Source organism: Carassius carassius, chromosome 37, assembly GCF_963082965.1.
Source record: "Carassius carassius chromosome 37, fCarCar2.1, whole genome shotgun sequence".
Lineage (NCBI taxonomy): Eukaryota > Metazoa > Chordata > Actinopteri > Cypriniformes > Cyprinidae > Carassius > Carassius carassius.
Genome location: NC_081791.1, coordinates 12,908,961 through 12,936,003, shown reverse-complemented (window position 1 = coordinate 12,936,003; position 27,043 = coordinate 12,908,961). Strand labels below are relative to the sequence as shown.

The 27,043-nt window shown below is 36.1% G+C and overlaps 2 protein-coding genes across 2 annotated transcripts; both read left to right on the top strand.

The window, feature by feature from the left end:
* Positions 1-5,964: 5,964 nt before the first annotated feature.
* On the top strand, positions 5,965-15,294 carry LOC132118033 (sodium-dependent lysophosphatidylcholine symporter 1-like). Its single transcript, XM_059527507.1, has 14 exons — positions 5,965-6,113; positions 6,326-6,445; positions 7,385-7,509; positions 7,723-7,855; positions 8,204-8,282; positions 8,974-9,146; positions 9,878-9,968; positions 10,568-10,689; positions 10,844-10,927; positions 11,263-11,346; positions 11,677-11,789; positions 14,052-14,195; positions 14,296-14,472; positions 14,848-15,294. The coding sequence occupies exons 1-14, from the start codon at positions 6,033-6,035 to the stop codon at positions 14,888-14,890; spliced, it is 1,569 nt and encodes a 522-aa protein (XP_059383490.1). The 5' UTR covers positions 5,965-6,032; the 3' UTR covers positions 14,891-15,294.
* An 8,072-nt stretch (positions 15,295-23,366) lies between these two features.
* On the top strand, positions 23,367-25,762 carry LOC132118032 (peptidyl-prolyl cis-trans isomerase FKBP1A-like). The gene is made up of 4 exons (XM_059527506.1): positions 23,367-23,550; positions 23,685-23,732; positions 24,996-25,108; positions 25,267-25,762. Exons 1-4 carry the CDS (start codon positions 23,514-23,516, stop codon positions 25,393-25,395), a joined length of 327 nt encoding a protein of 108 aa, XP_059383489.1. The 5' UTR covers positions 23,367-23,513; the 3' UTR covers positions 25,396-25,762.
* The last annotated feature ends 1,281 nt before the right edge of the window (positions 25,763-27,043 follow it).

Sequence of the window (27,043 nt, the reverse complement as noted above, 5' to 3'; positions counted from 1 at the left end):
TAATTTATGAAGCATTGTATGTTTTTCATGGTGTCCTTTCTGCTCTTGTACAGACAGTAGCCACAATATCCATCCCAGTGTGGCAAACAATATTAATCACAATAGGCAAGAAGACCACCATATTCATCGGCCTATCAGTAAACACCGCTCTTTGTTAATGGCTGTTTAATGACTGCACAAAAATGAAAATGTATTGCTAGAATAATTACACCTGTTCTATATTTGCTTGCACTTTTTCATTCATCTTTCTCCTCATTTCTGTAGTTTTATATCCCAGCCCTAATTGGGATATCCCTAGTGAAAAGTAGTTTACCCGCCTTCATTATGATGTCCATGTTAGCTGGCAGCCTTCTTTCTACTCACTTGTTAATGTAACCATTGTAAAATATCTCCTTGTTAAATTCCTCACTTCACCAACACATACTCCACACAATTCTTATCATATATCTTGTTATCATAATCATATATGGATGTATATGGCCATATCATCTTTGCCAAAGTACTGTATATAACCAAGTTGTTTATTTATTTTAGGTCAATGTTGCCAGATGTAGTGGATGACTTCAAAGTCAAGAACCCATCATGCCAGGATCTAGAACCATTGTTCTACTCCTGCTATGTTATCTTCAACAAATTCGGAGGAGGCATGTCTGTTGGAGTTTCTACTTTGGTATTATAGTAAGAGCTACCTCCAGTCAGATTTTCACATCTGTGCACCACATCTTTTTTTGGACCCCATTACAGCTTCATGTGATGCTCTTCAGCTTGGTAATATTTTGCTTCTATCAATGAAGGGCAACAGAGGACAATTCAGGATGCAGGAAAGCAGGTTATGTGTTTGTGTTTGTCCTACCTTGAGGGCTTTATTTCGCCAGAATAACTGGCTGAGTTGAGAAGTCATGTATGACACATTAATTATTTCTACATAAATTTCAAATCAAAAATAGTGCTAAAGCAACTTCTTTCATACTTACAAAAGGTCAAGGTTTCATAATTTCATCTTAGTTGAGGAGTCATGTATGACACATTAATTCTTTCTACATATATTTCAAATCAAAAATAGTGCTAAAGCAGATTTTTTCACACTTTCCTAAGGTCAAGGTTCATTTTAAGTCTTAACATTTATTTTCAGCACTGCGTAATTGGTTTAAATATGTCTGCGTAATATGTCTTCATGTTCTCACACTGTGTTCCAGTTGCAAAACTGTGTTAACTGTGGCTGTTTTATACAGGACAGAGGCCAGCAGGAAAGGAGAAGAAGAACTGAGCCTATGCAGTAATCACTAACTATGTCACATAAGGATTTCACTACTTTAGTAACATTGACAGCTTCTGGAACTGTTACAAATGAACAGGTTTTGTTTTTATCATGCATGGTGAATGTTTCTCAATCATTCTTTGGAGGGATCCCAAAACCATTTAGGAATTTCACTAATCTTATACACCTGAGGTGAATAAAGGAGATTTTCAAAACATGCAGTTCTGTGGGGCATCAAAACCAGAATTGTGAAACCAGTAGTGGTCTTAAAATTGCAGTGTGCCATTCCTGGGTCATATCCAGACCATAGTCCCGCCTCAAACCTACATCACTGTTTGCAGAAGTGTTGATGTGTATAAAGAATTTACAATCAACCAACGAATGGCTCACTGATAACTCTGCATCAGAAGCGGTAATGATGTAAAAGATGTAAAGGTGTATAAATAAACAGCCATGTGTAAATATGTGAATGGTCTTTAATTGCCATAATCACACAGCACCATCTTGTGGCCAATAGTCTTAAAACCTATCACCCTAAAGAGTAAACCCTTCCATATTTCGCAGAACACAGAGGTCCTGTGCAAATCAACATCTCTGTGATTTGGCCTGGATTTGGCAGGTCGTATATCATTTTTCCAGGTTTTGTTTCCTGTGCGCCTTTTTATCCATCTTTCGCGAAGAATGGAGCTGCGCTGGAGTGTTTGCTAGTATTTTGGGGGCTGTCATCACACCATACAAGAATTTGCAGAAAGAGAAAGCTGAAAAGGTTTTGAGGTTAATGTGTTACAAATAGATCAAGCATAAAGCTTGAGATATGATTTTAACCTGGTGAAATGTAAATGATACAGCGCAAGAAACTATATTAATTTCTTTATTTTTATTTTTTTTACATCCATCTGGACCATGTTTTTCATGGAAGGGGTCTCTAGTCACCCACATTACAAGACTGCAGATAAAATGAGTGTTGAGAGCATGTTATGTAACAGGTACTTTACAATGAGTTGGAGGCTAGAGAATGCAGGGGAGGTGAAAATCTGCGGTTTTAAACCAGTAACTGCCAGTGTTTTCCTGTTTTCATGCTGTGTGCTTGTGTGCATTTGCTCTGGGATCCTAGAGCAAGTTCTTCCCTTTCTTAGTTATAAAGTAAAACAGACACCAGTCATCTGGTGTTCTGGAAGCATCACACGGCTGGATCCCCTCTCTCCGACAGCGCTCTCTGCAGTGTGCAGCACTGTCCACCAGCTCCTTCCACTCCTGACACACCAGACGACAGACTCGCTCTGCCTGCAGACCTGACCACTGACAGAGGAACAACGATTGTCTTTCAGTTCTAATCCTGTTGGAAAATCCAGCTGTGAAACACGATTGCTGCTTTTTATCTGGTCCAAGCTGTGGCTATTTTCTACTTAATGAAGACATAAGACAAAAAGTCTTCTGAAGATGTATTTTCTTGCAAGAAAATGGTCAGATGTCCTGCAGATTGGATGCAGAGTGTGACAAAGAGAGATAAGTTTACTCAGCATTTATACCCTAATCAAATCCGGATGCTTTGCATCCAATCATACTGTGTATTCAACAAATGTGTCAATGTAAAGCATCTTACTATGTCCCCTAGATGCATACCTTAGTATTTATTGCAAATTAAATGTCTAAGAAGCTATAGGTCCAAATTAACATTACACAGTTGTTTTGCACACTCACACATCAAAAAAATGTCCTGTTATCTCTCAGCTCTTCGAAAACTCAAGCATGTTAATAAGGCATCAGAAGAGGAAAATGACACTCTTGAATAGAATAAAGAAAATAAAACGAATAATAATAATAATTAAATTTCATCCTCACCAGTCATCTGCTATTGTCATTGCTGCTCTGCTATCTTATACCATGCAAGCTACCATGTTTTAAAACACATCGACCATCTTAAAATGGAGTTTCCAGCAGGAGAACAATTCATTTCTGTGTTACATTATAGGCTGGGCCAGAACTATGCAACTTACATCTGATCTGGTTTCAAAGTCACTCAAGGCAACACAAATTCTTGTTTTTTGATACATTTCTCTTTTAGGTGAAACTTTGTGCATCTGGACCAATGCTCACATTGCTCAGAGCTTAATTCCTGCCCATTTCTCCTGCATTCAACATGTTGATTACGAGAACAGATTGTTTTACCTCAACGATTTTGGCTTCTCAGTATAAATGTTACCATATCCTATAGAATGAATAACAGTAAGGCATGTTAGATTTTGCTGACATCTTGCATGCCAAAAATGTTAGATCAGTTCTCCACATTAATAATTTTTGTTCTGACCCCAGGATCTGTTTGGTCTTTTATCAAAAACCCAGTCAGCAGAGCTTTGTCTGATACCCAAAGCCTGTTGACAGCAAATCCAGTCTGATACACCAAACCAGTGTTTTGTCTGGTTTAATCAAGACTGAGAAAGCCAGAGAAGATCAGAAGCAGGAGATAAAGTAAAAACAGTGGTAAAAATGAGCAGAATGCATTGAATAATCTTAGTTAAGCTTTGACTAATAGTTTAATTACAGAGGAATAACTGGACTGTCAGTATTAGTTTCTTCACTTGACAGTTGACACCACCTCTCATTGTTCCACTGTTGAGAAAAAACTTTCCCAGGCTGAAAGATACTGATGGGGTTTTTCTTCTGATCAAGCAACGCTACACTGATCTGATACTCACTTCCACAATCAGAGTGTACAGTATACCTGCACCAGTAAAGACTTCAAATCAACCTATTTACAAATTGTGTGATTACTGTACTTTCAAAATGACAATATGCTGTTCAGACTTGTTCACGTACTCAGATTCTGAATTATGTGTACGGCAAATCTATCAGCACACACACACACACACACACACACACACACACACACACACACACACACATATATGTACTGTGTACTGTGTTAACCTAACTGAGACTTGTTATAGCACTTATATATCATTGCTCTCTTGTTGATTTTGATTGCTTCCATTGTCCTCATTTGTAAGTCGCTTTGGATAAAAGCGTCTGCTAAATGCCTAAATGTAAATATATAGTGCCTTAACAATTTTGTGGCAGTCAGGAAATTTGTACAGTATTTGTGGCTCTCAGACATTCCCAGTTTACAAGCATTTATAATGAGTTGATGATGTTTTACAAGTTGGAATCTCATAATTACAGTAATTACAACATGTGGGGAAATGTATTTTCATGTGAGAACATGATTTGTAGCTAACACTGGTTAGGCTACTGTGTTCATAATGACAAATTCCATTTCTGTCTTGTGCATAAAATCACATACCATATTTGCAGATTCGTCCACTAAAATTAACTATATTTGCTATCTCCCATAGCATAAAAGTTATATTTAAATATGAATATATAACAGAGTGAGCACAAGGCACATGTGACCCAGGTGGACAGGTCATTCACAAAAAAAAATAATAATAAATTGAGAGTTTGCGTGAATGCTCTGTTGCTTCAAACACAACCTGAGGAACAAGGTTGATGGGTGATTCATATGTGGATTGACTTGACGATTCATATATTTTCATATTGTAATATCAACTGAATTGAATGGGCTCAAAACTTTCTTGATGGATCTAAAATATCCAATGTACACCTTGTTTTTCTGGAAATTTACGTCTGTTTTTATGTGCAGCCCAGCAATTATCTAGGAGGATGGGGGCTATAGGCCTGAATGTTATTGAGTTTAGACTGACCAAACTGTATAGTTCAGTTGAGAAAATGTATCCTAGGCCAAGTGTGCTCCCAATATGTCCAGAACTTCCTGGCCATACTTCCATTTTATATAATGTATATTTCTTGGCTTGTGTACCACACTCCATATCTTATTGGATGAATCACTGCACCACCCCTTGCAATGAGAAGTTGTGACAGACATTGAACAGATACAACTTTTGAGGAAATATGTTTTTGGCTTACAGTCAGGGTTAGGTGCCTCTACACCCTTGTGAATCAGCTATCATTTCCCACTGATTTAAGGAATAAATTATGTGTAGGGTTATGGGTTTAGGGTTAGGGATTGATGCTGAGGAACATGTCTTACTTGGCATAATTGGACAGATTTTTGTACTTGAAAGCATGAGATACGTACCATCTCTGCTTTAACAATCGACTGATTGTTGTCAGCTCAGCTCAGCGTCGCTTGTAGACTTTTAAACTAGAATCCAGGTTCTGGTATCGTGGATCAGACAGCTACGTTTTGCTGCTTCCTCACGATAAACCTGAGATGACGGGAAATGTCATATGGAAAGTAAACTCGACGATGGCATGAAGTCGATAACAGCAGAGACTGCCTTTAATAACACATTAAAAAACTCATATGGAATGCGTTAGTCATTCTATATTGAGGATGTCCTGAGACTGATTTCCTGAGTCAAACATGCGAAGCTGTGAAAAAAAAAAAACCTTAATTGACACCGGAATAGAATCGCTGCCATGCAGAGAGAAAGTTCAAAGACTTTAGAATTAAGTGTTTGAAACTAACTTAAAAAAAAAAAAAAACACTGGCAGTGAATAAACTATATTTGTTTGACTGGACTTCCGGCTTTACATTATTAGTCGAACAGTTATTTACCAAAGAGATAAATAATACATTTACTCCACTGTTTTACTAATATTGCGAAACTTGTTCTGGGTTCTGGGTATCCTCAATTGCTTTCTGACAAAAGCAGAAACAGCCACGCCCACTCTACAACTAGTATAAGAGGCTGTAGGGAACTATAACTGGCAACTCTTCGATAACTGAACGATGGCCAACGATAGCAGCAGTGTACTGGACAAACAAACAGACGACAACATCTGTGCCACGGAAAATGACGGCAATCAACCGGTATGACATTTTATAGAGAACTCTTTATAAACCTCAGGTTTTGATGATGTAAATTTCAGCATAGAGGAAACCCTAAAAGATGTTGCGAATGTAAAACAATCAGCATTTGAGAACAGACTAATGCTTTATTTCTCGTTTTAACGTTGAAATATAGCATCATTCACAAAATCGTTCACATGAGAATTTGATGCTTACGTATTGATCTTGTGCAGAAAATACCAGGCATCCCTTTATCCAGGAAACTGTGCTATGCGATTGGAGGAATGCCTTATCAAATGACTGCCAACGCCAAGGGCTTTTTCATGCAGATCTTTTTACTGGATGTTGTGAAGGTAAGTATGAAAAAACCGAAGTTGTGGCCTTAAGCAACTGTCAGTGGTGACCATATATACCAAAACATCTAAAATACTTTATTAACAGTTTCACACCAGCCTTTAACGAACTTGGTATCACATTAAAGATTTACTCAATGCATAAAATATGTTTAATCTGTATGAGCAAAGAGGCTGTGTTATGTACATTGACCTTAAGTTTTAAAGAAAGTATATATCAGGGAAAAAACATCAAAAACACTATCATAAACCCATACATGTTGATAGTGATCCAGGAAATCACTCTGCTCAACTTTAATATTAGTGTTATTTGCAATGAAATGGACAGATGACTAACATTATGATTTTTGGGCTTTTTAACGGCGTAAATGTGTTGCATAATATTCTGTGATCACAACTTAATATGATGCAATCTGCTGTGCAATCACTTAACTGAGCTTCACTTTCCATTAAAATATAAACAGGAATATGGTAGGTTTTACAAACAATGAGACAATAAAATATTTTCATAATATCCTGATCAAGTTTTTCTCCTGGTCTTATTTGCTTGCAATTGCATTGGTTATTTCCATGGGGCTGGTAAATGAAGGTTGAAGCATCAAACCCTGTGCATTCACTTTCATCGTGGACTGTTTGAGAGCTGTTTCCAAAAACGAAGAACAGCTGAGCAATTTATATTATATTATTATATTTATAAAATGCTTGAGGCTCTATCGTGATCTGGCGTAACTCTTCCTGAATTTGCATGTTATGCACTGTTAGCGCAGGAAGTGAAATGAACATTTGAAAGGTCCTGTGAAAGAAGGTAATACATTGTGTACTTTTAACAGCTTAATTATTGAATATCTAACTGCATTTTTCATACTACAAAATAAGTTCTGTAACAATAATGGGGCACAGTGAGTTTTTAAGATTAATTTTTCCATATGTCTGTTATAGATGGGAGCTTTCTCTGCATCCATCATTCTCTTTCTGGGTCGAGCTTGGGATGCTATTACAGATCCTCTGATTGGATATGCTGTGAGCAAGAGTGGCCGGACCAGAATTGGCAAACTTATTCCTTGGTGAGTACTGGTTTACATCAGACTGGGTGTATAGCACTTCCTCAACTCTGTTTTAGATATTTCACAGTTTGACCAGAGGCTGCAGCTCATATTACCGGTTTTGAGCACATAAACGATAATATACTGCACTCCGATAGATTCTTTTAAAAATGCAGAATCTGCTAAATTGTGTGTCGCATGTCTGCTCTGTGCTCAACTTCGCTCTTTATGTAGGATTGTGTTCACAATGCCACTTGGGGTCCTATCATACGTTATGCTCTGGTATACCCCACAGGACACCATGTCCTCTGGCTTCAGTTTCGGCTGGTACTTCACATGGTGCTCTCTGTTTGACACCTTCATGAGTGTAAGACCACTTTTACCATTATCTACCAACTGTATTAACTGCTGTTTTACAGATTTAGAATATGAAGAAATTGATGTTCGGCTGTTAAGGACATTTCCTGCATGGGGGATGTTTAAATGATTTTTTTTTTAACAGAATATTCAATATTACACTAGAATGCACATTCAGCATACATTACAAACAAATATACATCGTCATAGCAAACTTTACTCCAAAATTGTATATAGTACTCACCACTGTAGTTTTCAGACAGCTGTTTGCTTATATAAAATAATATGTGATTCATAACAGAACAGACTAATGCATAACAGACTCTAAAGCAGTTTTCCCTGTCTCTATCTTGTTCAGTGCTACCATGTGCCATATTCTTCCCTAAACATGTTTCTGGGGGGGAATCAGAAGGATCGTGATTCAGCAACTGGTTACAGTAAGAAAATTTAGCCGCAAGCATAAATAAATTATTAGGTTAAAGAATTGCCATGTATCTTATGTTCTAGGATTTTATGTTTTTACTGCAAAGTCGGCAGAGTTTGATGAAACAGCTTACAAAATTACACGCGGGTTACAAAAAGGACAACTGAAAATAATTATAGAAAAAATTCCAGCCATACACACTGATGCAAGATTGCAATTAAAAGTGTAAAATATCAGTATTGCATCTATCCCGTGCTGTCTCTCTATTCATCACCTATCCTAACCTGAGTTTGATCGGGCCCAAGGGGCCCTTGTCTGATCTGTATATTACTTTAAAAAATGCTCAAAATATAACTTAAAAAATTTACAAAGGAAAAGAATAATAACGTAAAATAAAACTCTGAATGTTGGCTGGACAAAGTCTTGTTTGAAAGGTTTGAAAAAAAGTTACAAAGCTAGGACATTTGAAGGTTTTTCAGACAGAGAGAACAATAGGTTTCTGTTATCCATGATGATAAACTTATCATCATCACCCCCCAAAAAACTTCCTTTCTTCAATCTTTTTTTTTTTTTTTTTTTTTGTATTTCTAAGCCAGAGATAGGGGAAATAGAGAGCATTGGACATACAGGACATAACCTTAACTGAGATCTGTTTCCTATATAAAAAATAAATGTCAAGGGCTTTGTTCTCTCTCACGATACAGGAATGGGCATGGAAGTGTTCGCTACACTGGCTGGAGCTGCCATTCAGGGTCAGATAGTGGGGGTGCACCATGCCAAGAGGACACAAGTCTGCAGTTTACAGAACGACACGGAAGGGCCTTCTGGGAACCACACTGATTCACTGGATGAAATATCTGTCACTCTACAGAATACAGTGAGGCACAGAGAACATCCTGTTAAAGGAACACTCCACTTTTTAAAGAAAATAGGCTTATTTTCTAACTCCCCTAGAGTTAAACAGTTGAGTTTTACCATTTTCGACTCTATTCAGCCGATCTCTGGGTCTGGCGGTAGCACTTTTAGCTTAGCTTAGCATAGATCATAGAATCTGATTAGAACATTAGCTTCTTGCTCAAAAATAACCAAAGAGTTTCTATATTTTTCCAATTTAAAAATGGACTCTTCTGTAGTTACACCGTGTCCTACTGACGGAAAATAAAAAGCTGTGATTACAGCAGGCGCAGTAATATTATGCACCTGAAAATAGTCCCCAGCTATTTTGTGTAGTTGCCGCGATAGCAGAGTTGCTTTACTCACTATTCATTTTCCGTCGGTCTTAGTACACGATGTAACAACAGAAGAGTCAACTTTTAAATAGAAACTCTTTGGTCATTTTTGAGCGAGATGCTAACGGTCTAATCAGATTCAATAATCTATGCTAAGCTAAGCTAAAAGTGCTACCAGCAGATCGGCTGAATGGATTCGAAAATGATAAACTCGAATCTTTTACTCTAGGTGAGTCTGAAAATGAGCATATTTTTTTTTAAAAAGTGGAGTATTCCTTTAATGCATATGTGGAATTTGTTTAGCTATTGCTTTTGAAATGGAAAGTATTCAAGCAAAGTTTTAGCTGAATATACATTGTGACTTGTCTAATTTCTACAGAGAAAAGCGTATTTGACTGGAGCATTAGTATTAGGAATGCTGTACTTTCTGTGCTGCCTCGTCCTCTTTCTTGGTGTGAAGGAGCAGTTGGGTATGTCCAAATTAGTTAACATGAGTTAAAATGCTAACATCTGTTGTCAGGTGTACCACATGTTCTTTCAGCCTTTGCTAATTGTGCATCAGGAATTTTTTAAAGCATACATAAACTGTCTGGCCAAAAGAAGTTGCTGTTTGAATTTAATACAAATACTTACAAATTTATGTTTGGATATTTATTGCAGTGATTTTGGCATGTTAAATATTTGTTTTTCATTTCTTAAACAACCATGCCAGAAGACATATTCCAGACACCAGATTCCAGGATGTCAGTTTCAAATGTATCAGATTTATCAGGCTCAAAGTGTGAAAGACGGGTTCAGTGAGCATGAGGAATCATTTTCATGTATGAATTGGCCTCCACAGTGTCCTGACCATAACTTCATTGAAAGTCTTTGTAAAGTCTTCCAAATTCCCAGAGTGGTTTGCCTCAGGGTCAGATAGTGGGAGTGCCAGGACGAATGCACACTGCAATTAAATCCAAACAAAATATTAGAATGTGCAACTTTTTTAGCCAGGCAATATCATTGGCCCATTGACTTAGTGACTTCTAGACTAATATAATGATTTGCATATGTCTACTTCTCACTTCAGCTCCTCTGAGTAAACTGGACCGCATAAATGTTTCCTATCTAACTGGAATGAAGATGGTGGTGGGACACACTCCATATGTGCGGCTTGTATTTGGCTTCCTGTTTGCTTCAGTAGCCTTCCAGGTAAGCCATTTTCTGTTGAAATTACACACATATTTTGATGGTTGTTAAACATCAAAATACCAAAAGAGCATGCATGTATTGCCTAGAAAGATGTTCAGGTGTGTGTATAATAGTTTTGACATTAGTCACACAGTGGATTTAATATTTGTTTCAGATGGCTCAGGGGAATTTCGCCCTCTTCTGTACTCACGCGGCGAATATGGGAGCATATTTCCAGCATCTTGTTCTTGTATTACTGGTGAGGGATCCATTATTTCAAAGGGAATTGTAAGAAGTACTACAAGGAGCTATTTCTACTTGATCCGATCTATAAAAATAACTTTTCATAACCTTATGTAGCCAGGTTCCCTGAGTATTTAAATTTTTACTTTTAATTATTGTAATTTATTATTTTGTATATTTTATGACAAAGCACATTATAATATATTCATTTAATTTGTATAATTATATTAAAGCACAACATGAAACATATTTAAACATTCTCACATTTATGTTACAAATTAATTTTAAAATGTGAATACCATTAACTTTCAGTTATGTAGAATAATATTTTTAATAATCTCTCTTGTGCAGACATCAGCTACAATATCCATCCCAATGTGGCAGACACTGCTGGTCAAAAAAGGCAAGAAGACCACCATATTCATCGGCCTATCAGTGAGCACCACTCTTTGTTTCTAGTAAGAGTATTCATGGCTGCACAGAGAGGAAATATTACAACTACAATTTATATTTGTTTGTAAAGTTAATGTTAAATTCAGCCCATCGGCATGTCTTTAGTATATATATATATATATATATATATATATATATATATATATATATATATATATATATATATATATATATATATATATATATATATATATATATATATATATATTTATTTATTATTATTATTATTATTATATATATATATATATATATATTTTTTTTTTTTTTCTGAAATAGTTTCCACTTTTTTGTCCTTTCTCCTCTTCTCTACAGGTTTATATCCCAGCTCTAATTGTGATATCCCTAGTGAAAAGTAATCTGCCCATCTTTATTATTATGTCCATGGTAGCTGGCACAAGCCTGGCAGCCCTCTATCTACTCCCTTGGTAATTTAATTCTCATGTAATCTCTTTTTTACTGCTAAAGCTCTCACACCAACACTTACTCCACCCAATGTTTTCCTCATGCATTACTGAAACATTATGCAAACTCAGATGGTGGTCAGCTGGGAATTAGTTTTAACAACAGAACTGCTGCTCACTATTTTCTTTTAAAATTTGGACCATTCTATGTAAACTCTAGAGATGGTTATGCAATGAAAATTCCTGTTGATCAGTAGTTTCTGAAATAAACCAGCCCGTCTGGCACCAACAACCAATACCACATTCAATGTCACTTAAATCACCTTTTTTTCCCCATTCTGCTGCTTGGTTTGAGGTTCAGCAAATCATTGTGACCATGTCTACAAGCCATGCATTGAGTTGCTGCCATGTGATTGGCTGATTATATTTTTGCATTAATGAGCAGTTAAATAGGTGTACCTAATAAAGTGGATGGTAATTCTCTCTCTCTCTCTCTCTCTCTATAAATATTAATATATATGCTGTCAAACAATTAATCGCGATTAATCACATCCAAAATAAAAGTTTTTGTTTACATAGTATATGTGTGTGTACTGTATATATTTATTATGTACAGTTGTGGCCAAAAGTTTTGAGAATTACATAAATATTGGAAATTGGAAAAGTTGCTGCTTAAGTTTTTATAATAACAATTTGCATATACTCCAGAATGTTATGAAGAGTGATCAGATGAATTGCATAGTCCTTCTTTGCCATGAAAATGAACTTAATCCCAAAAAAACCTTTCCACTGCATTTCATTGCTGTCATTAAAGGACCTGCTGAGATCATTTCAGTAATCGTCTTGTTAACTCAGGTGAGAATGTTGACGAGCACAAGGCTGATTGGGTTAGAATGGCAGACTTGACATGTTAAAAGGAGGGTGATGCTTGAAATCATTGTTCTTCCATTGTTAATCATGGTGACCTGCAAAGAAACGCGTGCAGCCATCATTGCATTGCATAAAAATGGCTTGACAGGCAAGGATATTGTGGTTACTAAGATTGCACCTAAACAAACAATTTATAGGATCATCAAGAACTTCAAGTTAAGCGGTTCAATTCTTGTAAAGAAGGCTTCAGGGCGTCCAAGAAAGTCCAACAAGCGCCAGGATCGTCTCCTAAAGAGGATTCAGCTGCAGGATCGGAGTGCCACCAGTGCAGAGCTTGCTTCAAAAAAAACATCAGGGACAGATTGATCTTCTGCAGAAAGTATAGTTAATGGACTGCTGAGGACTGGGGCAAAGTCATATTCTCCGATGAAGCCCCTTTCCGATTGTTTGGGGCATCTGGAAAAAGGATTGTCCGGAGAAGAAAAGGTGAGCGCTACCATCAGTCCTGTGTCATGCCAACAGTAAAGCATCCTGACATCATTCATGTGTGGGGTTGCTTCTCATCCAAGGGAGTGGGCTCACTCACAATTCTGCCCAAAAACACAGCCATGAATAAAGAATTGTACCAAAACACCCTCCAACAGCAACTTTTTCCCACAATCCAACAACAGTTTGGTGAAGAACAATGAATTTTCCAGCACGATGGAGCACCGTGCCATAAGGCAAAAGTGATAACTAAGTGGCTCGGGGACCAGAATGTTGAAATTTTGGGTCCATGGCCTGGAAACTCCCCAGATCTTAATCCCATTGAGAACTTGTGGTCAATCCTCAAGAGGCGGGTGGACAAACAAAAACCCACTAATTTTGACAAACTCCAGGAAGTGATTATGAAAGAATGGGTTGCTATCAGTCAGGATTTGGCCCAGAAGTTGATTGAGAGCATGCCCAGTCGAATTGCAGAGGTCCTGAAAAAGAAGGGCCAACACTGCAAATACTGATTTTTTGCATAAATGTCATGTAATTGTCGATAAAAGCCTTTGAAACGTATGAGGTGCTTGTAATTATATCTCAGTACATCACAGAAACAAAGATCTAAAAGCAGTTTAGCAGCAAACTTTTTGAAAACTAATATTTATGTAATTCTTAAAACTTTTGGCCACGACTGTATATATAAATACACACACATGCATGTATATATACACAGTACACACACAAATATTAGGTAAACAAACTTTTATTTTGAATGCGATTAATCAAAATTGACAGCAGTAATATAGTACTAATATAGTGTATGTATATATATATATATATATATATATATATATATATATATATATATATATATATATATATATATATATATGAAACATGTATGACATATGTATACTGTAAAACCAAGTTGTTTATTTATTTTAGGTCAATGTTGCCAGATGTAGTGGATGACTTCAAAGTCAAGAACCCATCATGCCAGGATCTAGAACCATTGTTCTACTCCTGCTACGTTTTCTTCAACAAATTCGGAGGAGGCATGTCTGTTGGAGTTTCTACTTTGGTATTATAGTAAGAGCTTCCTCCAGTCAGATTTTCACATCTGTGCACCACATCTTTTTTTGGACCCCATTACAGCTTCATGTGATGCTCTTCTTCTCTAACTCTTCAGTTTTGCAGGATACAAGCCTGGTGCTTGTAAACACAATCCAGAGGTAATATACTCGCTGCGGATGCTCTTCGCTCCTGTGCCAATCTGCCTGCTGCTCATCAGCTTGGTCATATTTTACTTCTATCCCATCAATGAAGAGCGGAGACAGAAAATCCAAGAAGCATTAAGGAAAGCAGGGTATGTGTTTCTGTCTGTTTACTTACAAGATTGAAGGTCCTGATCCACCTGAAGGTGTTTAATCAGTTCAGTCGTGACATTAATGCATTCTAAAGAATTTAAAAAAGATATGGGACAGAAGCAAATGCTCAAATCAAAAAGAGCGTGCTGCTGTTGTTGTTTTTTTACTGGTCTGTCACCACAACTTCCTCTATTACAGAAGCAATTTCTTATACACTGAAGGCCAAGATCCATTTTACTTCTATGAAAATGAAAGTCGAGTATATTTATTTTCAGAGATGTCTTCATGTTCTCACACTGTGTTTATGTTTTGCATGAAATGCTTGACAAGCTGCAATAGCTGTATTAACTTTTCCATCATCTTGTCATACACAGGACAGAGACCGGCTTGAAAGGAGAAGAAGAAATAAGCCTATGAAGTAATGAGTGGTTTCACTATTTTTGTAACACTGCTGAACTGTTGATCATGAACATGCTCTGTTTTAAACTCAGTGTAAAGGATTTTTATTGTGCATTGTGAATATTTTTCAATCCTGCTCTAGGGGACCCCAAATTTACTTAGGAGTCTCACTAATCATACACACTAATTTCAGGTTAGGGAGAGCTCTACTAAAGAGATGAATAAAAGAGACATCAAAAACGTGCATTGATGTGGGGGCTTAAGCACTAGAATTGAGAAATATTACTGCACTTAAAGGTGCATTGTGTAATTTTTGCACCATATACAAACAATCCTGCCTCAAACCCATATTAAGCTGATGTTGCCAAACGTGTCAAAAGTTTTTATATCAACCAGTGAATAAATGGCTTACTGATAACTGCTTCTGCATATTTTTTTTTAAATTGCTTACAAACTAAGTCTATATCCACAAGAAGCCAGAGCTTTCTCTATCCAATTTTTTTCCCCCTTGTCTCAAGAAATATCTGCATACACACAAAACCATGAAACTGACACAAAACGATGTTGTATACATGCCAGACCAGTATGTGGCACTGTAATTCTGCCACAGAGATACACTAAAAACAGAGAAGAAGACTCGGACTATGTGTAAAAACCTTGCACGCAGTAAACAAACGAACATGGAACAATACATTTATTAATCTGTGTTAACGTTGGTTAATAAAAAGATAATCGTTTAAACGTACATGTACATGCTTTTGTTGCTGTTACATGCCATAATGTTAGCGGTGTGTCTGACTAGGGTTGAGACGTGGGGTGTTGACATAATCGTTTAACAAAATATACGGATTGGCTGTACACACAAAAGTGCAAGAGTGTCATTTTCTAATTTATCCACTCTAGGACTCAGTTTAAAAAAAAAAAATAGCGGTTTCTCTCTCCCAAAATGCTAGATCCATCTGGACGAAACGCCAGTATGATACAAAGTTTTGCGTATTCAGCTAAATGCATTTCCAAGTGGAGAGGGTTTAAAGGTTGTAGGCTACTAAAAGTTGCAATAGTTGATTATCCTAAGAAACATTTTTTGTTCTGCTGGTCGAGTCTCTTCTCATCCCAATAGCAACCATTAACTTAAGTGATCTAAATATATTAATCTGTATTTATTAATTCTGTGGAAGGCATAGGACCAAGAAATGTTCGTCCAATCAAAACGCTCGGTCCGAGTGTTTTAATTGGCTTTCTTACCTGCCTGTCAATTTATGAATTATCATACCTCTGCGCACCCGGGACACGCAGACAGAATACTACATTAGCGCATTCATGCACGCTGTGCAGACAGATTGAGAATGGCAGGCAAAAACATCAACAACCCAATCTTCCTTCCTGATATTGTACTACTTTTAATGTTTTCTCACTGGTTAATGACACATGATGTAGCCCAGCGGTTCCCTGGTTGTGCGTTCAGGGGGCGTGGCTTTGGAAGGCGATTGCAGTGGGAAGTTCAGTGCAATCAGGCTAAAGTTAGTATTTTCCAAGATCTCCTGCAATGTCCTACCAAGTCTGCAAAAATGCTTTATTTATTTACATGATCTGTTCTTGTGTTTATTTTGCAAAAAAGGTGCTTTTTAAAAATCACTTTTTTTTAAACACCACAACCATACACCAAATCTGCAAAACCATACGTTAATACGACTAATAAGTTAATTCTCGGCCTTTGACTGGGTTTTCAATTTAATAAAACACTTTTTGCAAATACTACACATAAATCTCTATGTAGCACACACAAATGTAACAGGAATAAATATTAAAGCAAAGTTTTTGCAAATGTTTACTTTTTAAATATACTTAAAACGTATCCAAGTCACCTTTCAGTATCAAATTCTGCCGTAAAGCAGCTCTAGTTAGCCAAGACTTTTTCAAGTAAGTTTAGTTCAAGAACTGCAAAGCTCAACAATTGTGTATTTTTGTACATGTACATGTGAGTGCTATGACAAACTCCTTTCCACTCCAGTTCACATTGGAACAATCAAAAGATACAATAGTGTTTAACATTTGTCTAGTTTGGCATGTCTGTATCTTTTTGTATGTGTTAATACAGTTAATATGCAAATACCTTGTTTTGTAAAAGTTCAAATGGTTTCGAAGAAAGTGTTTGCTTTCGCAAGAGATGCGTTACTGTTTTGCATGTTGTGCGCATGATTTGCGTGTATACAGCATTACAGTCCCGCCCACAGCCGGTGCCGGAAGTAAAAATTCAATACAAATTCTGCATTGACAGTTGGGGTATAAGCCATAAAAACGTAACCATACATGGTAGACTTAAAACCAGCTACGGCTGTACTAAGCGATAGTATATGCTCATATAAACGCTAAAGGTTCATGGGGCACTAACCTTCATTACCCACCACAATCCTGAACAATCCCACAGTGATGCATCTGATTGGTGGAGCTTGTACCCGTCTGGTTAAACCCTGCGAAGGTCCGTGAAGACTGAAGATCATTAATAAAAAAATAAAAACCCGTGTTGCGTTTTTGCACGGTAGACTTACCAGTGCAATCATGATCTCCTTGGCTGCCATGAGAGTTTTGCAGGGAGGTTGGTAACGTTAGTTAGCATTATCGTCCACTTTAGCTAGGCTACCGTAGCACTTCATATGGTATGAGTCATATCAAGCATTTTATAATGCCACTATCAAAACAATATTTAGCCTAGGCATACCTTTTTTTTGCATTTACTGAACATTTGTGTAATGGCAACGACATGTGTTGACGACTGAGCGGTGATTGCAGTCAGGTTTTTAAAAATTATTTTTATTGAAAATATGTAAAAGGAAAAAATTACAGAAACAAACAGGCATCAAAAACAGAAACTCCAAAGATGATTTAAAAAAATTATAAATAAATAAAAATAAATAAAAGGAGACATTCACAAGACGCCAAATACAGATTCATAATATCTTACAATAGACATAGCTTTTGAATTTTTTTTTTTACAATTTTAAGAGACTTCATTAATAGAGTGAGTTCGTTAGAGAAAACCTTGTATAAAGGAGGAGATTTTGACAATCTACATTTATGAATGAAAAATTTGCCATTCAGGATGATAAAATTAACAAAATTGTGAATATTTTTATCATCATTCTTAAAGTAGCAAATAATTTCTTTCACATTCAGTGTTATCATTAGATTAGTTTTAACTGAAAAAGTAAAAAAACAATCTTTCCAAAATGACTTTACACTCTGGCAATCAACAAACAGATGATTTAAAGATTCCTCACAGTTGTTACAAAAGGAACATTCTTTCCCAATATCTATAAAATTAGAAAGCCACATATTAGTTGGATATATTTAGATCTTCAGGTGAATTTCTCTTACTTTGTTAGAAATACAAAATTTGTAAGGACCATGCTTTCCTCCAATTAAATCTCTTAAATCTCTTAAAATGCAATTCCAGTAAAATTTCCCTCTTGGAGTAACTCTCTTTTGTTCATTAAATACTTGTCTTATATCTTTGTTAGTAAATTTTTTATCAAAAATATATTTACCATTTATAAGGAGATCATAATCTTTATTTTCAACTTTATAATAAGACAGGTGGCTGCACATTAAATTAATAGGCCCAGAGGGAATAGCCTTGGTTACTACAGAAAATTCTTTAAATTTTATAGGAAAGTTGAATTTGGACAAAAAAGAATCATAAGAGTGAATTTTTAAAGATGAATCAAATAAATCACTTAAATACATTAACCTGTGATCCAACCATTTCTCAAAAAATAAACTCTTTCCTTTAACTGTAATCAAATCGTTGTTCCATATTTTCATTCTGCGAGGAGAAACATTATGCACAAAGCACAATTTCCAGGCCAAGAGTGCTTGCTCATGGAATTTAGACAGTTTTATAGGTAATTTAGATGGTACAAAATTGCAAGTTAACAGAAATTTAAGACTGCCGACCTTCTTAAAAATATTATGTGGAATAAAAGACCAAATTCAGTATCAATAACACACCTTTTGATCCAATTAATCTTAAAAGTATTGTTCATATCTACATAATCCAGCATTTCAAAACCTCCTTCCGATTTCTTTCCAACTAATACGTTTGTTTTAAGATGGTGGTGCTTATTTTTCCAGCAAAAATTAACTAATAACCTATTAATTTCTTTACCAGTAGAATCTTGAACAAATAAAGACAGCCCAGGAAAAATGAATCTGGATAAACCTTCTACTTTTGTTAATAAGATTCTGCCTAAAATAGATAAATCCCTTCTTAACCAATTGTCAAAAATCATTTTTGTTTTCTTAATCTTGTTATTAAAATTAAGATGCTGTCTAAATGTCCAATTTTTAGATATATAAATTCCTAAATATTTAACGTATTCTTTCACTGGAATGTTAAACATTGAATGTTCAGAAGAATCATGTACTGGAAGAATTTCACACTTTGTAATATTTAACTGGAGACCTGAGGCATCAGAAAAAGTTTGAACTAATTTGATTGCATTCTTAATTTAAGCCTTATCTTTTAGAAATAAAGTTGTATCATCAGCCAATTGTGATATTTTTATTTCTCAACCCTGCCTCACTCCTCTGTTGATGGAGAATCTTCTAGAAGTATTGTTTTGTAATATAACGGAACTATTAATACCTTTGTAAAACATTTTAACGGTCTGAATGAATTTATTTCCAAAACCAAATGCATGTAAACTCTGTAATAAAAATTGGTGACCAATTGTGTCAAACGCCTTATAAAAGTCAAGAAATAAAATGAGTGCATCTGAATTAACAAATTGGTTATAATCTAACAGGTCCAATATAAGCCTAATATTTGAACTAATATGGCGTTTCGCCATAAAACCAGTTTGAGATTCTCAAATTATCTTATTTAAACCACTCTTTAATCTAATAGCACAAACTAAGGCTAAAATGTTATAATCAATGTTTAATAATGTTATTGGTCTCCAGTTGTCAATGATCAAGGGGTCTTTGTCTGGTTTTGGAATTAAACTGATAATACCTTGTTTCATTGTTGTGCTCATTTCTTTCTGTTCTAAACATTCTATATGCATGCTAAACAAAGGTTTTTTCTATCATGATAGATATATAAAACACTAATCTATGCTTCAGTCGAATTCAGTGAGGCGCGGTGGTTTATGGGATGAGTAGTTCCTGCGCTCGAAATGAAAATATGTACACAGTCTTGTACCTTTGACTTTTATTTTGGATATTATGTATATGCTTATGAGTTCAGCCGTAGCTGGTTATCCTCACACATGCTCTAAAACTCTTTAGATACGGATTTTTCCGAAAGTCAATGGGAGAAAATGAATGGGAAATTTAGTTCTGTGAGCAATTTTAAAAATTAAGCTGGGAGATAGTATTATAATGCTGAAAGCATAAACACTAGTCAAAGTGTTTGTAACAGCACTTTTATTCCACAGTGGTAATGACGATAATGAAGTAAAAGTGTAAATGCGTGCATGTGCATGATCTTCTGTTGTGCATAGCGCCCCCGTGTGGCAGTTTAACATGTGTTGGGCAGAGCCCGTCTACGGAGAGCCTTGGCACTCCCTATTCAGCCCCATTGTATTGATTTTGGTTGCAGTTCCATTAGAATTCCACTGGGGGTGATCGCGAGCGAGTGCAGACTGAATGGGAGTCAATGGGGCTATACGGCTAAATGTGTCTCTTTCACCCGATTGCCGTTGAGAAATCTCAGATTTTATTGTAGGCTTTGCAAGTTCAACATAGGTTATAGGTCGAAAGTTGAATGAACCAGTACTTATGTCCTTTCGATTTCTTACAGGTGGGGCCGTTGTTGGCCGGAACAAGCTAGCATTCTGCTAATGAATGCTGATTGGTCAGTGACGGACTTGCGACTGATTACGACCACAGACCCCGCTTGATGGCACCTGAAGCTAAAGCAGAATCAGAAGAGCTCGAGCCCGTCTGAGAATGTCCAGAGAATGTCTAATGTAGACGGGCTCTGGAATGTCTGACATTATCTTAAGGAGGACTTTCTGTCGAAGTTAATTTTTGTGTACTGTATTTATATTTTGCTGCGGGCAATTTTATTTTCATATCGTTATAAATGTATTGTAAAAAGTACATGGGAATAAATGTAATTTGAGTGTTTTTTCTATTCTTGTGTTCAATGTGTTTATATACATGGTAAGGTTATGGTATGACAACCTTAAATAATCCAGTCAATATCCCGCTCAAAAACATTTCAATGATCATAGCATATATTAGAAATAAAGAAGAAATAAAGAAATAAAGAAATTGCCGTAAAGCAGACCCTCTGGCAGTGTGCAAATATGTGACGTCATCACATTTTTGAACGCTTTTTTAGAGCAGATAAGTGAACTTAAAAATGCAATTTTCAGCTGAGTGTATTATCTTAGCCCCCCCTTTCGAATACAACATTTAAATTACTAGACAAAAAATTATATCCTGAGAAAAGTGGGTTTTGAGGGGTATTTCGCCATAGACCTCCATTCATTCTGCACTCGCTCGCGAGCGCTCCCGCATGGATAGAGACGTGTTACTGCAACCAATCCAGAACCCGGAAGTAAGCAGAGAGTGCCAATTCTCTTCCTATTAGACATTCTCTGTGTTGGGTGACTTGACATGCTGTTCGTGCAGGTGGATCCGTGCTACTTCAGTCAGCAGAGTTGCTAAGTTCGCGTATTTTACGCGAATTTGTTTTTTCTTATTATTTATTAATTATTTTTATTTTTTTGTAAAGTTGCGAGATTTGGTTGTGGTTTTTTGGGATTATAAAAAAAAGGTTGCTTGTTAGGGAAATCTGATAAGCAACTTCGTTTCTTTATGTATGTCCTATTCTCCAATGGTTTCCAACTTTCTTTCAACTCGCGGCCCACACAACCAAACACATATGTTTGCGCGGCCCACTGCAAAAAAGAAGAAGAAGACAAAAGTAATAAAAAATGTTAAACCCCGCTATTTTTGGGTTAATAACTTAGTACTCAGAACGTAGATTGTTAACTGTCTTTATTGAATGACCTGGCAATGAACAGAAAATAACTTGGGCTGGCACCACACTTGGCACATCTGCTGTTGTTCTGGCGGTTTATTCTTAAACCAATCAGCGAGCTCGAATAGTGGAAGCATAGTTACAGTTTAATATTTAATATTTAAACAATTTCATTTTTTTTCTTATTTAATTACATATATGAAATGATTTTAATAAGTTATGTGTGTCTTAATATTTAAGACTACAGTGTAATGCACATATGCACATTGCCTCTTGTACATCCCTGGGTATCTTAATATTTAAGACTACAGTATAATGCACATATGCACATTGCCTCTTGTACATCCCTGGGTATCTTAATATTTAAGACTACTTTCATGCACATTATTACTATATTCAATTCTACAGTATACATATTTTTTTTATATTTTATTCTTATATTTTTATTGTTTAGTTTTATTTCATTCTTTCATAGCCATATTTATGTATATTTTAATCTGTGTTGTATTATTTAATAATTGCACTTTCCATGGAGCGGACCTGACTCACATTTCACTGCTGGTTATATATGCTCTATATAATTATGTATGTGATGAATAAAAAAATCTTGAATCTTGAATAGTAATTGGCGGCCCACCTGCAATACCATCGCGACCCACTAGTGGTTGAAAACCACTGCTCCAATGCATTGATTGACACTGTCTGCTCACAGTTAATATTTGCTGCTCCATCTCATTGGAGAAAAATCACGTTCAAAAAGAAGAAACGTGACGCTGTAATCCAAGCGATGATAGAGTGGGATGACTTTTTTTAACAACGTTTTTGTAATTTATTAATTACCACGGGCTGCAATAAAAATAATAATAATAAAAAAACAAGTAGTCCTATCCTAATAATGTATACATTTGGTTCGAATAGACTATATTTTAGTAGTTTAAATATGTGACTATGTTACAGCTCCCCTTTGAAGTCCTTGTGTGTTTCTCCTTTTCAATCTCTCCAATCCACAGTTTTGTTCTCACTTTGTTACAATTTTTTCCCGATTTTTGTAAAATAACATCTGCTTTTGCTTTTCAGATAAAAGAGTGGTCTCGGTTTAATATGTTGCAGGCTAATTTATTTGCAATAAATAATTGATAATTAATAATATTGATTATAATAAATCATAAAAAAAACATTGGGCTTGTTTTGGGCTTGTTTTTTGAAGCAGCGGTTGCTTATTTATCTTGCGGGAGTTGGGAACAGTGCCAGTCAGGACCCACATTAGAACACTAACTTTACAGTTGAAATGGGTGCTGAGAGCATGTTATGTAATGGGTACTTTACAATGAGCTTGAGGCTGGGGGATACATCTGTCTTTTCTTTTTTGTACTTACAAAATAGGATTTAAAAGTAGTTATTTGCTTTTTAAAACAGTAGGCTAATTGTATTTTTCACTCACTGGGCACAACAAAGGAGACGGGTCACATTTGTCATGAGCAGTGTTTATGTTAGATTAGTGCTCTGCCGTTAGACCCTCTCCCCGCTTTCTCTCCGCGGTCATGTGACCCGACAGCATCGCTCCTCTCCGCCTGCAAACAGCTGTGAGCGAGCGAGACAGTGTGCAGCAGGGCTCTTCACAAACATACAAAACACGAGCGGGACAACATGGGAGTGGAGATCGAGTCCATAACCCCCGGAGATGGTAAAATCACACTAATAATCCAGCTATCTATCACGTAAAGTAGCGTATTATTTGTTATAAATTGCGTGCGTTTAACAGCATTAGATTATTGCTCTGTCTCCTGCTCCCTGTTTGTCCTCGCGCTGTTTTTGCAGGGAGGACTTTCCCCAAAAAAGGACAGACGTGTGTGGTGCATTATGTTGGTGAGTTGAATTTCAGATGTTCTTTTGGTGGGTGTACTGATGTTTTGTGAACGAATATGGATTTTTGTGTATGGAAATGTATAATTACTGACTTAATTTAGAGAAAAAAGATAAATGCATATTTCCAAACAATCCGTGTTAATATGACATATATATGAAGAGTGGGAATGCTGTAAAGATACAGTACAGTACAATATACAGAGGGAAACAAAGTCGTTATGCATTATTGTGTGTTGTTTGCACGCACTGGCATTTGTCCGCAGACATGATCCTCATCTGACAGCTGAGACTGAACAGATTTTACAGACACTCGTGGGATTCAGTCTTTGTTGGATAGCGAGGCTGGTGGCGTCGAATAGATGGATTATCACTGTCTGGACTGAGTCGACTCCTGGGATGTTGTGATTAGCTTTTAATCGTTCAAATTAACCAATAAATCATATTCCACCAAGTATATTATTTAATGATTAAATGGGTAACTTAATGGAACGTTTTCATACTCAGTTGAATCATTATACAGTTGACAAACTGCCTGCCATCTTGCATACACTGTTTGTACTTTATGCAGCATTGATATTCAACATTGTGCCAAAAAAGCCCACAGTTCTTTCATTATGAACTTTGCATTACATGCTAATTGTGCTTACTCGATTTTCTTTTTCGCCTTGTTGCATTTTTTCAGCATCTTTCTTGTTTCTGATTTTCATGTTTGACTCTCTCCTTCTCTCTCTCTCCTAAAATTATTTACTGAGATTTTAACAAAACCTTTTTCCCCTATGATTTTTTTTTATTTATTGAAGCAAATAAATGTAAAATAAAAACTGAAAAAGTAACAAACGAACCAAGAAACACCACAAATGTATGAAAAGGTATGTAGAGCAGGGAGAAAGTAAATACTGAAGGAATTGGACTCAGGAAAGCAAAGAACTTGGTTTATACTCCTATTGAGTCATAGCAACAGGTCAGAAAGAACTATTCTTGTTAAAGAGAATTACTATGTACAGTATAAACATACTGAATGTAAGTGATTCATTCTTTGTGTTGATGATTGGATCAGTGACTCTTTTCTGCCTGTGTTCATGTTCATATGTTACTGTATTTTTGCCATGTTCTTGAAAGAGGTACATGTCTCATACCCTGATAATTTACTGACAGAAAATCTCCCTGATAGAGCAGAACAATAATAAAGTAGCCCACTATCTGATGCTCTAACCCCATTTCCTGTTATTCTGGCCTTCTTTCCTTTTCCTCTTAAATCTTCAGGCTCTCTGACAGATGGACGGAAGTTCGACTCTTCCCGTGACCGTGACAAGCCATTTAGGTTCAAGATTGGTAAACAGGAAGTGATCCGTGGCTGGGAGGAGGGTATTGCGCAGGTATGTGATGGTGTTTTGTCCACTCAGAAAATCATATGTAACACTTTTTGAGTTAAAATAAGAATGAAGCACTACCAAATCCAGTCCACGTAGGATTGATATTTCAATGAAAGAAAATCAATCACATAATTCATCCTGATATTTTGTGTGACTTCTAGATGAGTGTGGGCCAACGTGCAAAGCTGACCTGTTCACCTGATTTTGCCTACGGTAATAAAGGCCATCCTGGGATTATTCCCCCAAATGCGACCCTCATCTTCGATGTGGAGCTTCTCAGTTTGGAGTGATTTAATGCATTAACAATGCCTTTTGTTAATTTTTGACTATATTATAAATGTTTCATGTGTCAAAAGGTTTAGTCTTAACATTAGAAATTTGGTTAAATCAATTGTCAGGCCATATTTTAGTCATTCTTCTCAGAACCAGCTTTATTCAGCATCCCATCCCACAGTTTTGGGCACATTATGTAAAGATCTGTGCTTTATTTGATCAGAGTTCTCCAACATTTTATATTTTGCTTTAGTCACATTACATCAGAAATAATTCTTTAGCTCCTTTAATTTATATCCAACCTCTTCCTGTCTGATACAATATCACCAAAAACCTTGCATTGTTCTTAATCCTGAACTTGAACCCTTAAAGGAACCCTTTAGACTTCTCTTCTCTTCTCTTCTCTTCTCTTCTCTTCTCTTCTCTTCTCTTCTCTTCTCTTCTCTTCTCTTCTCTTCTCTTCTCTTCTCTTCTCTTCTCTTCTTTTTTTCTTACACTGTGATTGTTGTTGGCTTGAGACCAAGTACAAACTTGTTAAAGAATCAGCGACTTTATCCCTGAATAGTAATCCAAAAAAAGAAAAAAATAATATATCTTTAATATCTTATGTTTTGAATATAAACATTTGCATATTTATTGCATTGCCATGCTTTAGATTTAATAACTGCATAAATTACATTAAATGCTTTTTAACATAAGTATGTTATTATCATTCAGTATTGAATTGTAAGGTTCGAACAGGTTCGCTGGTTTTAAGTAGTACAAAAAAGCAAAATCTTGGAACAATCCTTGTGCCTCCTAGTGTGTTTGACACCTGCCAGAATACCGCTGGTTTTGTATATTTACAAAGTGACCATATAAACTGAAAAAGTGCCATCATATTACCTGAAATCAAACTTTATGTTAGACCAGGCTGATTAATACAAATAATGAAGTATGGAGTGATAACAGTTATTTCTGTCAGTTTGGTGAGCAAAATTTGTTTTTGCTGTATTTTATTACCATGCAGCTATTTTGAAATGTTTTAAATGTGTTTACTCTGTTCTGTGTTTGCCTAGGTTGTGTAGTTGAGTATGTGGCGCATTAGGCACTGCAATGGATGCATGCCATTCTTAGGGCTTAAAGATTTTGTGATCATCTTTCACTGTTCATTGTCTCATAAAACCATTAACTTGCTAATTAGTATCTATAATTGATGGGCACTTTCTGTTATTGAGAATTTGTGATGGACAGAGATGTCTGAAACACATAGTGTGACATACACTACTTGCCATTCATGTATACATTTTGATGCTAAATTATTTGCAGCTATTCATGGATGTTAATGTAGATTGCGCTGCCTAGACAAGTGATGTGAACTGAATGCAGATACAGTGACAGTGCTCTTTTGTATTGACATGGAAATCATTTTAATTTAATAGCAACCTGTAGATACTTAAATACTTGAGTGGGTGCTGGCAATTTCTCTGATTACATAAATCAAGCATCGAATATATGGCTTTAATATTACTGTAATGCACTACATATTTCTGTTATGTCTTAAAGACATTAAAACAATTCAAATGTGCCATGGAGTGCTTTTACATGTTTTGTAAAATGTTGCTTCTTTGTGACATTTCAGATTAGTACCTTCATTGTTTTATGTCCACTAGTACTCCTATATGT

Bases quoted from the DNA above. Each gene is read 5' to 3' on its own strand.
- LOC132118032 (XM_059527506.1), top strand. From the start codon at position 23,514: ATGGGAGTGGAGATCGAGTCCATAACCCCCGGAGATG. The intron at 23,551-23,684 runs GTAAAATCACAC...CTGTTTTTGCAG, and splicing joins GTCCATAACCCCCGGAGATG to GGAGGACTTTCCCCAAAAAA. The intron at 23,733-24,995 runs GTGAGTTGAATT...TTAAATCTTCAG, and splicing joins GTGTGTGGTGCATTATGTTG to GCTCTCTGACAGATGGACGG.
- LOC132118033 (XM_059527507.1), top strand. From the start codon at position 6,033: ATGGCCAACGATAGCAGCAGTGTACTGGACAAACAAACAGACGACAAC. The intron at 6,114-6,325 runs GTATGACATTTT...GATCTTGTGCAG, and splicing joins AAAATGACGGCAATCAACCG to AAAATACCAGGCATCCCTTT. The intron at 11,347-11,676 runs GTGAGCACCACT...TCTTCTCTACAG, and splicing joins CCATATTCATCGGCCTATCA to GTTTATATCCCAGCTCTAAT.